This window comes from Ambystoma mexicanum, chromosome 5p (assembly GCF_040938575.1).
Source record: "Ambystoma mexicanum isolate Mex_15411 chromosome 5p, UKY_AmexF1_1, whole genome shotgun sequence".
NCBI lineage: Eukaryota > Metazoa > Chordata > Amphibia > Caudata > Ambystomatidae > Ambystoma > Ambystoma mexicanum.
In genome coordinates this window covers 1,048,434,105-1,048,447,095 of record NC_090930.1, presented here as the reverse complement: position 1 = coordinate 1,048,447,095, position 12,991 = coordinate 1,048,434,105, and the positions used below count along the sequence as shown (strand labels likewise).

Sequence of the window (12,991 nt, the reverse complement as noted above, 5' to 3'; positions counted from 1 at the left end):
ATGAACTATGAATATACAGCGACGAGATTGGACTTTGTTCAGTTTATTCACAAGCTCAAGCTCACAAAATTGTTTGTAGCTAATCCTGGTAGAGTTGCGATGGCCAAACCTTCTCATGACGGACACACCAATCTACCCATTTGTGATCTTCCCTTTGACTTAGCCGAGCTAGCTGATAATGTTGCTGCTGACAAGGACTCTCTTGAACTGGCACAATTCAGCATTAATACTGACTGGTCTAAAGCCACCAAGATCAGTGCAAAATCTAATTTCTATCCACCCATGCCAGTAGGTTGCCTTGAGGCCTTCAATGATCTAGTGATTGCTGGTCTCAAGCAAATGGGACTCACTTACACCAATTTCTATCACAACTTGACTGTCCTGCAGGAGCTTCAAAACATTCCCGAACTTATTTTAAAACCATCTGACAAAGGTTCCAATTTTGTTTTGTTGAACAGACAAGATAATATCCGGGAGGCTAATAGACAGCTACTGGAAAAGAAATGTTACATGAAATTGGAATACAATCCTTTTCCGAAAATCAGACATGAACTATTGGCTCTTTTGAATATATGGGTGGATCGTGGCCTATTCCGTGATTCCGACAATTTACTTCCTACCCAAGGTGCACAAGTCCCTATCTAGACCTCCAGGGAGCCCCACTGTCACCCTCTGTGGATCATTACCCGAGAATGTTGCTGAATTTATAGATGAAACTATCAAGCGTTTGGTTCGACATTGCCTTCATATCTTTGTGACACAAAGGATTTTTTGTCCCATGCAAATGGCATACCATGGGAAGGTGATATGCTTTTAGTGACTCTCTATGTGGTGTCAATTTACACATTGATTAATCACTATGTTGGCATGTCAGCATGTATGTCATTTCTGGATATGCGTTCTTTAAACTATTTGCAGCATATGGAAATGATCCTCGAACTCATGGCTTTTTGTCTTAATCAGAATGACTTCTTATTTGATGGGTCTTTTTACCATCAGGTTAGAGGCATGGCCGTGGGGGCTATTTTTGCCCTCCCCCCATGCCAACCTCACAATGGGTTGGTTGGAGCAAAATGTTGTTTGGAATGAGGCCAACTCGCTTTACACAGAAAAGAGCTCATGCGGGCTCCGCTACATCGATGACCTCTTTATTATTTGGAAAGGCAATGTTGAGGAATGGCTTGATTTTGTCAAAATTCTCAACTCCAATAACTTGAATCTACGCTTCACTGAGAACAATAGTGCCACTGAGTTGGGTTTTCTTGACGTGAAGATAACCAAGGGTTTTGATGGTCTGCATATGACTGTATTTGGAAAACCGACCAGCTCAGTTTTCCACTTTTGGCTACCAGCAGTTACCCTAGGTTGTACATTAATAACATACCCTACTGTGAATTTGTTAGATTCAGGCGTAATTGTTCCAAAAAGGAAGACTTCTATGTACTGTCTGGCCATGCTGTGAAACGCTTTAGAGAAAGGTGCTACTCTAAGAAACATCTGGAGTGCGCCTATTTGAAAGCCAGCCTATTGGATCGGGATTCCGTTTTAGCAAATTCCAGGCCTATTTCCGCCAATAAAGGTTCGGAAATTCAGCTTATTTTCAATTTTGCCTCTGTCTAAAAGAAGATTTGTAACATTAGTGCCAAGTACTGGCATGTTCTACGTACAGATAGGGATCTGGATTATGTGCTGCCAGCCCGTCCCTGTCTGACATTTATTCGAAAAGCACCTTTGTTCAAAGACAAATTGGTTTTGTTACGCTCACCTGGTCTCTGTGGGGACATCGTGGCACGGTTGGAGCCCTCCCTGGATTAGGCTCCCCTGGATCGGTTCTCTCCCTCAGCTGCTGCCAAGTAGACTGCTCTGGATGCTGGTACTGCCCCTGCGAGAACACGAGAGGCAATGAGAAGGGTGTGGAGGTATCATGACTCCCCTTGAACCTTTTGTGCCAAAAAGAGGTTTACCCATATGGACTCACCTGATTTCTTGTGAGGACGAGCTCTCTGTCCTGCTTCTCATCAGCAGGGGCACTTCAGGATGACCTAGTTGCTTCACTGGTCCAAGGATGTGGCGGCCCAGGTCGGCTGTGACTGAACCACTTTGAAGGTAGGTGTTTTAGTAATGATTATTGTTCATATTCATATTGGTTATTAATGTCTTTTCACATGATTAATGTTCGTATCCTTAGTAATGTCTCTTTCTCCCCAATAGATGATGGAGGCCCGACGCAGCCGCTATACTGGTGGAGGGCCCGAAGTGTTCCCAAAGAGATGGTAAATTGGAGTCTTAAGGTAAGCGCGATGATGAAATGGCACGCGACCTTAGCAAATATCTTTATTAAGTTTCTAATCTTAGTTGGTCATTTCCTCCTGTATGTATAGTCTGGAGACGCTTGGAGAAGAGTAGCGGGTGAGGACCTGTCGGCGAGTGAAGGATGCCTGCAACCGCAAGGAAGCTGGCTGTGTAGAACTCCAGTTTTGGTATTGGGACTGCGGATCAGGTAAGGCACGCTACCAGCTGTTGTATTCCTGGAGCCAGGTAAGTGCGCTCTAGTCGATTGTGGATGGAGTCACTGCAAGCAGGTAAGAGGCGCTTCAGGCGTAGGTAGAATGCGCTCTGGGTGAGGAGTTTGATAGGGACAGGTAAGATGCGCTTCAGCGATGGTTCGGCTGGTTCTGATGGAGAAAACAGGTAAGTTGCGCCTCCGCAATGGTTTTGCTGGCTCTGATGGAAAACAGGTAAGATGCTTCTCCGTGATGATTTTGCTGAGAAACAGGTAAGATGCCTCTCCGCGATGGTTTTGCTGGAAAACAGGTAAGATGCTTCTCTGTGATGGTTTTGCTGGAAAACAGGTAAGTTGCTTCTCAGGCAACGGTGAGCGTTACGCTGCTTGAGCAGAATAACGCAAAGCGTTGGCATGCGGGCGGGGCAGGCTTAAATAGCCTGGTCCCGGCCACACCCGCTTGCTCTGCTAGATGGTTCCACCCTGCCACTCCCAGATGATGCTGCACGTGCAGCTTCATGTATTCTTATGGCCACGCCCGGCCCAGATGCACGTGGAGGCTCACTATGAGATGGGATAACACATGCCCAAGGAAAAATATGTGCAGAGCACACTTTCTATGAGCCTGGCGCCAAAGGCACCAGACTGGGACCAACTGCACCCTTTAGGAGATGTTAACTGTGGTTCTTGTCCAGTGGCCATGACAGGTTTCCAGTTTTCTTGCTCCAATGAAATCTGTATCATGGCTAGATAGAAGTGCTGTGGGCTTTGCCAAAAGTTCTAAATCCAAAGTATGTGAGTATGCTGTAACAAAAGTCCACCTTTAAAGATGCAGTGGTGGCATTGCTTTCTCCATGCATGGCCACATAAACTGCAACACAGAGTTTGTTGTGCATGTGTTGACCTGACATGTCCCAAATGGTATGTGGGCAGCATGACCAACAAACTGAATCTCAGGATTTCCCAGCACCTTAGGGCTATAAAAAACAAGGATTTTGTCTACCCGATAGCTAAACATTTCCAAAGTCCACAATGGCTAGCTATTGGGCTTCAGATTTTTTGCAGTGGCCCACGTTGTGAAACATCCATGAGGGGACGATAGGACATTAAAATTGAGACATTTGGACACCAGACTTATCATTGACTTCCAGGCGAAAGCCCCTGCGGGACACAACATTGATGAAGAATTATACACATTCATCAGTGTTTGATTGCTGATGTCCCCAGAGCACATGTTGTCCTTTTTTTGAGATTTTAGACATCCTGGTTTACAGGCTTAGTTGGACCTCTTAACAATTGTTGGGATACTGTAATAATTATTATTATCATTAACACATGCCCTATCTGCTTCCGTGGGTGGTCTGCCCACACATGGCTCTTGTCTTTTGACTTATTTTTGAAAGTGTTGCCAGGAAATGTCAATTTGTTTCTTCCATCCTTCTTTAGCTTTCTTGCCTCTTAGATTTGGGGGCAGTTCAATGTAATGTGAATTATCTCTCTCATGTTTTGGTTTAATTTTATTTGAAAAATGTCTGATACTTATATATCTTCTTTTTGTAACCTGACATTCTTTTGATTACTACTGGAGGCACTGATGATTTTGTGTCGGAAGCGGCCTTTGAAACATACTGCTGTTGTCGAGCAGAGGTGCGGCTTGACACGTATGTGGTGTGCGACGTACGGAGCAGGAGCGAGGGTCCTTTCCTCTAACTGAACGTGCAGAGCCGTGCGGAGCCGAAAGACGCGAGCCGAAAGACGCTCCGTAGTACAGCGAACAGGGAGCCTTGTGCTGTGCGGGTGCACCCCGTTCTGGGCGCTGCCGGCTCTTAGAAGGACGACGCGAGGAAGGAGCGGTCCTCTGAGTGTGCGGTGCAGGGGAAGGGCCGCGATGAGCTGGGCAGAGCTGGATAGAGTTGCTCTGTGCACCTATTAGGTGAGGAGGCTTTACAGCCAGAAGGGGCCTTGGAGGCGCCTGGTGTGGGAGCAGCACCTCCCTTTTATACCTTGTTGGTGTTTCTACCTAGTGAGTGTAGGGATTGACCTGCCTCACTGTATTTTTGTGGGTGACCCCCCCCCTTTTTACCCTGCTGGTGTCCCCGCCTAGTGAGTGCAGGGATTGACCTGCCTCATTGTGCTTTTGTGGGTGATACAGAAGTAAGGAGGGGGTGAGTGGAGGGTGGGGGTGGAGGACTATTATTGCTCTCTCCCGTTCAGCCTCCTTGTTGGGCTCCGGAGGTGTTTGTACGACGGAATCCTCCGTGTACGAGCCTGTCGGGGTGCGCTGGGGGATTTATATTTGGTGCGCATATCCTTAAGTCCCCTTCTCTACGCCCTGACTAAGAAGCGAAAAGGAGTTTATAAGCCGGGGACTGCAGGCTACGGCCTTTGACCCGGTATTTACCGCTAACGGTCTCCCCCTTGTTGGAGGGTTGGGGGTAACGTTGGACAAATCCTCCCCCTCAGTACTGCAGGGTTGGACCGGGTGATAGCAGTTCCTTCCCCCTTTTTGGCTTTAATTTGACTGGGCAGTGCCTTTTCAGCCGGCTTAGCAATTAGCCGTTTGAAAGAGTGAGACAACGCAGAGATGCAGCGGGGAAAAAGAGCGCAGCATTCGATCTATAACTTACGGAAAAACAGGACCCCTGCTATAAAAGAGCCAAAGGAGACCCACAGAAAGGGAGGTAAAGCTAAGAAAAACTCGAAATATGCTCTACCTGTAGTACAGGGAACTATTACGGAGTTCTTCCCTGTGAACCCCCCTCCAGAGACCAATTCAACTACAATTGAGGAGACGACTGAACCGGCAAATACAGGAGGCACCTCTCTAAATTCTTCCAACTTTGATGACATTGATAATAATTCTCTTTTGGATCTGTGTCTGACGATACAGAGAGGGATGCAGACACACATGCCACAGACAATATCCAAAGTCTTTTCGCCCCAGAAAGAAAATAACATGAATATTGATTCAGGGGGACATAATATAGCTGGAAGTGGGGAACGTCTATCCCTCTCCCCGAACCTTGCAATGGCCTCAATGGAGGACGAGCCGGACCACGAGATGGTGGAGAGCACTGGTTCCCAATCCAATGCTACACAGCTAGCTGAGCTCCAAACGTCGGTAGCTTCCCTCCAATTTGCTTTGAAGATACTGCTACAGATGATGGGACGTATCCTATCTAACACCAATTCTATTTCCACGACATTAAACTCGAAGGATATTTTGCGAGAAGAAGCTGAAGTTAATTTATCGGACACTCTCCAAATAGCCGAGGAGATGGAAGAACAAGCAGACGAGAAGCTGAGGGAAACGGTGCAAGGGGCACCTCATAGCAACATCTTAATTGAAGATACTCCCACAGAGACAGAGGAACAAGATTTGGAACATCGTCCCCAAGCCCCCTCACGCGTAAACAACGTAGATTGGCCAGAAAGGCCCTCAAAAACAAGTCAGCTATAATACATGCCCCATCTCCTACGGCAGGGTCAGGACCTATATTCGAAACTCGCTCAAAAAAAGCCAGGAAAAGACTGACGAGAGCCGCCTTGCGAGCAGCAACGAAAAAAGGTCTGCTTACAGATTGGTTAATCCCTGAAGATAAGTCCCAGGCCATGGACCTAGAGGAAACTGCATTGGAGGACTCGGCGCTTGTCTGTGAAGTAAGCACGCCCTCCCACCTTGAGCCTGCTCCGGAGACACGGTCCTCGGAGGACCCGACTGAGCATGTTCTCTTGGAACAGCAGAAGCTAGTGCCTGAAATCAAGACTAATCGCTTATGCTTCATCAAGAATCTGTACCCTAGGAACAAGAACTCTTGGTTGGCACGCTCTGAGCTATTAACTCGGCTACACCACATTCCGCAACTCCGTATTTTAAAATCTGATGACTTTCTTTTTATTGAACCTCTGTCGGGTCCTAATCCTAATGTATCTGCCCTACATTGTACTTTTTTAAATATTGTGCAATTATTGAGAAAATATAAAGAAGAACTGAGAGCGGTGGATATTGATATTGATGTGGACCCACAGGAGAAGGATCTCTCAGTTATCTCTGAGGAATCAGTTGGGATATCATCTTCTGGAAATGAGTGCAATACAGGAGTAGGAGATAGTCCACTATTGGTAGAAGTACAACTAGCACTCAAGACCTTGTTAGATTCCTTACCCCAGCTGTTGCAAAGTCATTGATATCTATCATTACTTTCATGGAACTGCAGAGGTTTCTCACATCTTTTGAGGACAGATGGTTCTTCTGCCTTCCTATCCCAACATAGCTATATTTGTCTGCAGGAGACATGGTCATTGGACTCCTTAGTGTTAGATGGTTTTGTTATACATCAATCACCTGCGAAACGAGGCTGTAAGGGCCGCCCTTTTGGTGGCCTACTGACGGGGGTTATCAATACTATCAAGTCCCGGAAAATACAGTGTAAAGCTGAAGACCAGTTATTGGCGGTGGAAGTAGAATATCCTACTGAAAGTGGCTGTAGCAGGTTTCTATTAATCAATCTGTATAACCCTCCCGGAGCAGTAGCAAGGGACACCTTACAAGAGGCCATACAGGATTTACTGTCTACCTGGACATTAAGAACTAGTAATGTTGCTATCGCTGTTGTGGGGGATTTTAATTGCCATATGTCTGACGATACTCTTATACCCACCAATTCAGGTCTCAGTGCGAAGTGTTTGATGACCCATAGTAAGAGGGAGAATGAAGGATTTGGGTGGCTACAATTGTTCGAAACTTGGGACTTGGCGATGATTAATGGCCGCACTTTTGGGGACAGACCAGGGAAGCATACTTGGGCAAATGGATCATCACTTAGTACATTCGACTATATATTTATGAGCCCCGAGATGCAGTCCAAAGTAAGGGATATGTGGGTTAAGCCTAATGGATGGAGTGACCATGCTGCGCTGCATTGCTCAATATTTATACCGATCCCCCTCACTCCTCTAGCGCATATTGGAGATATTCAACCTAATTGTTCAGGAACTAGAATTATATGGTCAGAGAAAAACATCACAGCGGCATCTGAAGCTCTCAAACCTACCACCATACAGGGCCTTTATGATTTTCACGATATGACGATAAATGAAATTGAAAACTGGATATCGGGCTTTTCAGGTCAACATGCTTCAGCCAAAAAGGGCCACATGTTAAAAACGGGTGGTACTCTACCCCCTTTTAACAGAGAAATCAGAGATGCCAAGAGAGGACTCAGAAGAGTGATCCGTGGTTTAAAATCTTTGAATCTTTCTGAAACCCAGTACCGCGAGAAATTAAGAACTGCTAAATCTCTATATAGAGCTGAGATTAAAAATATCAAGAGAATAGAGCGAAATAACAGGGATCAGCGACTCATAACTACGATTTGTGCTAGGAATTCACGCAGCATTTGGGCAATTCTCAATGAGAATAGAGGGAAAGCCAAAGGCCCTATGGTCAACCCAATTGACGAGAATACTTGGGTAGAGTTCCTATTAAATCGTAATACGAAAGAAGAGGAGCCCTGGAGTATATCTATTGAGAAGGCCCCGATTCTTCCCCCTTTTGATGTCTCTTCGGAGGCAATCCTCAATAAAATTGCCTCCCTTAAGTCTTCGAGAGCTCCTGGCCCAAATGGGCTAGCGAATATTGTGATCAAAAATAATTCTGTATTCTGGGCGGAGTTATTTTGTTTACTCTTTAACAAGATCTTAGCCCAGGGAACTATCCCCAGTTCCTGGCAAACTGCCATTCTTATTCCAGTATTCAAAAAAGGTAGGCGCTCAGACCCCAGCAATTATAGGCTGCTATCTATGGTAGATATCACAGGGAAACTTTTCGCCTCTTTACTGTTAACTGAGCTGCAAAAATGGGTAGATAACACTAATATACTTAGCAGATTCCAATGCGGTTTTAGACGGGATTTTTCTACATCTCATAATCTACTGGTAATGGATATATTACGCACTAGAGCGCTTAGTAAAGGACAGCCCCCGTTGTATGCCCTCTATATTGACTTCAAGGCCGCCTTTGATTCCATCCCTCGTGAGCGGCACTGGGCCAAGTTGGAAACAATGGGATGCCCATCAGGATTATTATACTATCTTAGATTACTCCATCATGATACCTCGGTGTGCCTTAGACTTAACCAAGAGGGCAATACGACTAGAAATGTGCCTCAAAATAGGGGGGTTAAGCAGGGCTGTGTAACAGCACCTCTTATGTATAACTTATATGTTTATGACATCCCTGCGGCACTTACAGATGTGGACAATTGCCCACCGAAATTGGGGGATGTACTGTGTGTCGTTTTGGCCTATGCTGATGATCTGGTAGTCCTAGATAACACCATAGGTGGCCTTAGGCGCTCAGCACATATTCTTTGGGACTATGCTAGGACCAATGGTTTGTCCATTAACCTGGATAAAACTAAAGTACTTAGATTTACCAGGAAAAGGGTAGCCCGTGTGAACTTAGTGGTACATAAAAATCTTATCCTCTATGCCCCTTCTTATTGTTATTTAGGAGTGGAAATAGAACCACTAGGTGATTATACATTATGGAAACAGGGGCGGACCATTCGTGCATTACAAGTAATTTCATTAGTCTCATCTTTCACTAACAAGCAGGGCGGTTTCACTCTATGGGGGACTCGCCATCTCTATATGCAAGTCTTTGTCCCTATGGTTATATATGGCCTCGAGTCGCTGTTAACAGTTGACTTAGAGTGGCTTCAAGTGATCGAGGGCAAGTTTTGGAGACGTATGTTGGGTCTTCCCCCGGGTGTACCGATGGCTGTGATAAGATTGGAATTGGGCCTTCCTTCATTGAAAGCGTTGATATTGAAAAAAGGAGCTGGGTTTTATCTGAAGATGATAAGTGGCTCCTCTAATCCAGTATTGTCGGTTATTCAGCAGGAACTGACTAAAAAACATACTACCTCACCTTTTTATAAAGATATGAGTAAATTCTTTGCCGACATTGGCTGGACTCATAGAGGGGCTTGTGTATCTAATGAAATTTTATATGCACTTGAGAAAAAAGTAGAACTTTGGGATTGGTTAGAAAATTTCTCCCATTTGAGTAGTCTCAAGTCATATAATTTTGTGAAATACCGAATATATCAGTTTATGAAACCACAGGCCTATTTATATCTCTGCCCTACCAGAAGACTTCGACGATTTATCATTCTGTTTCGGTTAGAACAATTGCCTACTCTAACCAATAGAGGAGCTTGGAAAAATATCCCTGCTAATGAGCGGACATGTCGGCTTTGTAAATCTTTATCGTGCCCAGAAACAGCTAGACATCTTCTGACGCAATGCCAGGCTATGAAGGAGCCGATTATAAACTTTTTGGGTGAATTTGTGCATGATCTATTAGCTATCCACGAACTGTCGATCTGGCATTACTGTACCAACACTTGCAACATGCACCTATTCATAGCACTTTATAATGTCTGGCAACAGATTGAATTAGGCCTAGGTCTCTAACTACATCTGAATTATAACTGCCTAGTCATTTGTTTATTATATTTTAAATCTACTATGTATTGTATACTGATGAATTTCTGATTTTTGAAGTGGATTTAATATTTGATGTTGATATTTATGATTATGATTTTATTTTATGTTTGAAAATGAAATATGTGTAAAGTTTGAATTTATTTTCAACCTATATCACATTAAAGAATTTTAATTTGGATTACTGTAGTGATACTAGTTTTTCCTCTTTTTTTTCATTTTACCTTTTTTTCCCTTCGTGTGTTTTCAAAATTCCCTTTCTAAAGGTTATCTGGCTTGTCTGGGGGTTGTTTATTCTTACCAATTTGTTGACTTATACATTTTTGGTTGATCAGTAGTGGTCCATACTGTAGTCTGACTACCGTTTGGGCACCAGTTCCATCTGGGTGCGCTTGACTCTGATATATACTTGAGTTGTATGTGTCCACTCTCTTTCCATGTTGTCACCGCCATACTGCGCCTGCATTTTAAGAGCACAGGGCTCAAGCAGGGCGGATAGTTTGGTATGTATGAGTTTCAATGCACTATGCATTCATGTATCTTAACATCATTTTGTTGGCACATTCACTCTATGCTTTGTGCTGCTTGACACACGCAGCGATGACTGTACTCTCCTTGGACATTGACTTACCTAGCACCATTTGAATATGGCTGACTTCCTCACTATGAGTGGTGTTGGTGTTTTGCAGACCATAGAATCTGGGTGCACCTTTTAACTTTTCACGTGCACAGGTTTTAGTGTGATCAAGAGCCTGGTAGACCACGAAAAACGTTGTTGGCTGCCTCCTAGCCTGATTTTACTTTGAAATACAATAAAGCTGTCTATTGGACGAACTTCGTTTGCATTTTGTCTGCATTCCGCTGCCTATCCTGTGCGACCCTGATGTTGCTGGTGTCTTTTTCCGTGTGTGTGTGTGAGTGTGAAATCAGTTTGAAATAAAGACGGTACTACATAATGCTTTTAGTGTAGCGTGGACAGATTATAACCATGTTTACATTTTTTCCACGCTGGAGAAATTTGATAATATTGTAAGACTTTGCACTAAAGCGTCCCTAGTAATGTATGTATAGTTAACTTTGTATTTATAATCTATTCTAGAATGAGCATCCAAGACAAGGAAGAGAAATTAAGAAGAGTGGTCAAGCAAGTTCTACCATGTGATCTCTTGAAGACCAACCCTTTGGAACCGCTGGTGCTCCCGCAATTTGACTGCGTGCTCAGTTCGTTCTGTTTGGAAGTAGCTTGCAAAACCAACGATGAGGTTTGCTTAGCTGTGAAAAATATGAGCAACTTAACAAAACCAGGGGGGCATCTTGTGCTGTGCGGGGCTGCAAGGTGCAGTCATTACCAAGTTGGCGAAGTCATGTTTACCGCAATGGCCGTGGATGAAGGAATTCTGAGGAAAGCAGCCAGTGAGGCAGGGTACACCATTGAGTCATTAAAGGTAGACTCCCGGGAGGATCCCAAAACAGTGAGAGAAACTACAGACTTCAGCTGCATGTATTTGATGGTGGCCCGCAAAGCATAAGTTACAAGAAACAGCATCTACTGAGTTACAACAGAAATAGCCACCGGCTCTGTATTTTTCAAAGTTAAAAATAAATGGGAATGAGCCACTCAAGTAATTCATAGAAGCAAATCATAGTATGAAATATATAACGCACACCAATTAAAGTAATTATTTAGCTAAATGTATATTTTGCAAAGTGTATACAAATGTTTTGGTGGCCCTCTCCACGTAATACTCTGAACATTGCACCATTTTTGGATTTGGTTGGGAAGAATCAAGAAAAATACCAGAGCGCCTATCTTCCTACCCCCTCCACTTAACCCTTTGAGTGCCCTTATGGTGTGTATATATACATACAAAAAAAGTGGTCCCCATTTGTCCTAAGACGTGATGTGTATATATATCCTACTCTGGGTGTATTGAGGGAGAGCGTGGGGGGACTTCTGTCCCCCAGAGCCTCCATTACTTGGAGCCTCCCAGAACAAAACATCTTTTTATGCTGACCATCTGAGGTCCCAGAGCAGCAGTTAGGCGAGGCACACGAAGGGTTAAGCAAAGATCTGAAAATGACTTAAATCGATTAAGCGTATGCTGGATTTTCAATACATATATCAGCAGAAAGGGAGGATAGTAGGCCAGGCCCATTGTTTCCTGAATTCAGCAGGGGCGGATTTTTTTATATATTACTTCTCCCTAGAGGGATCTGTAATCTGTGACTCTCCAGATGTTTTGACCTAAAACTCCCATCATCCCTCAACATTGACTCGGCTGACTAGTACTGATGGGAGTTGTAGTCCAAAACATCTGGTGGGCCAAAGGCTGCAGTTCCCCCTGCCCTAGTAATTTGCAGAGAGGATTTAATTCTGCTGCAGTTGCAGGGGCATAATTGTGCAGAAAGTAACCAGGAAGGAGGTGGGTGCTGTTTCTAGAATTGGAGTTAAGGAGTACTGGGACAACCAAGGCTTCACATTATGCCAGCTTGGTATGACAGTGGTGATTACAAGTCGGACTAAAAGCTTTTCCATTTCTTGCACCCAATGTAATGTCGCTTTTTACCTGTGTCACCTTGCATATGTGATGTAGCCCCAGCATTATGTGGTGAGGCTTTCCCATTTGTGCACCCATCCGAATGTCGCATGCACTTGCATGATCCAAATGTCACAAGGCCTAGTAGCAACGTTTTTGTAATTCTGTAGTTGTCCATTTGTTCCATTTATATACTTCTTCTTGTAACAGCACTTGAACGATCCAAATGTCATAAGGCCTAGTAGGACCGTTTTTTGATTCCCCGTCTCTGTTCCCCCATTGCCCCTCACCCTTTGTTGCCCTGTTGCGCCTTGAAACACTTTTTGATGTATCAGCATATTATACATAATCAATAAATAAACAAATAAATAAAGATTAAATGTTGCATGATGTGTTCAATAATGGTATGCTCTAATCAATACTTATGAATTATGTTCAT

General features: G+C 44.1%; 1 protein-coding gene across 2 annotated transcripts in view; it reads left to right on the top strand.

Moving 5' to 3' along the window:
* LOC138481406 (nicotinamide N-methyltransferase-like) overlaps positions 1–12,936 on the top strand; it is a 354,748-nt gene extending 341,812 nt beyond the window's left edge. For both annotated transcript variants that reach the window (XM_069613544.1, XM_069613543.1), the window contains exon 3: positions 11,115–12,936. In XM_069613544.1, coding sequence (XP_069469645.1) covers positions 11,115–11,544 — 430 coding nt within the window. In that variant the 3' untranslated portion in view covers positions 11,545–12,936. The remainder of the gene's footprint in view (positions 1–11,114) is intronic.
* The last annotated feature ends 55 nt before the right edge of the window (positions 12,937–12,991 follow it).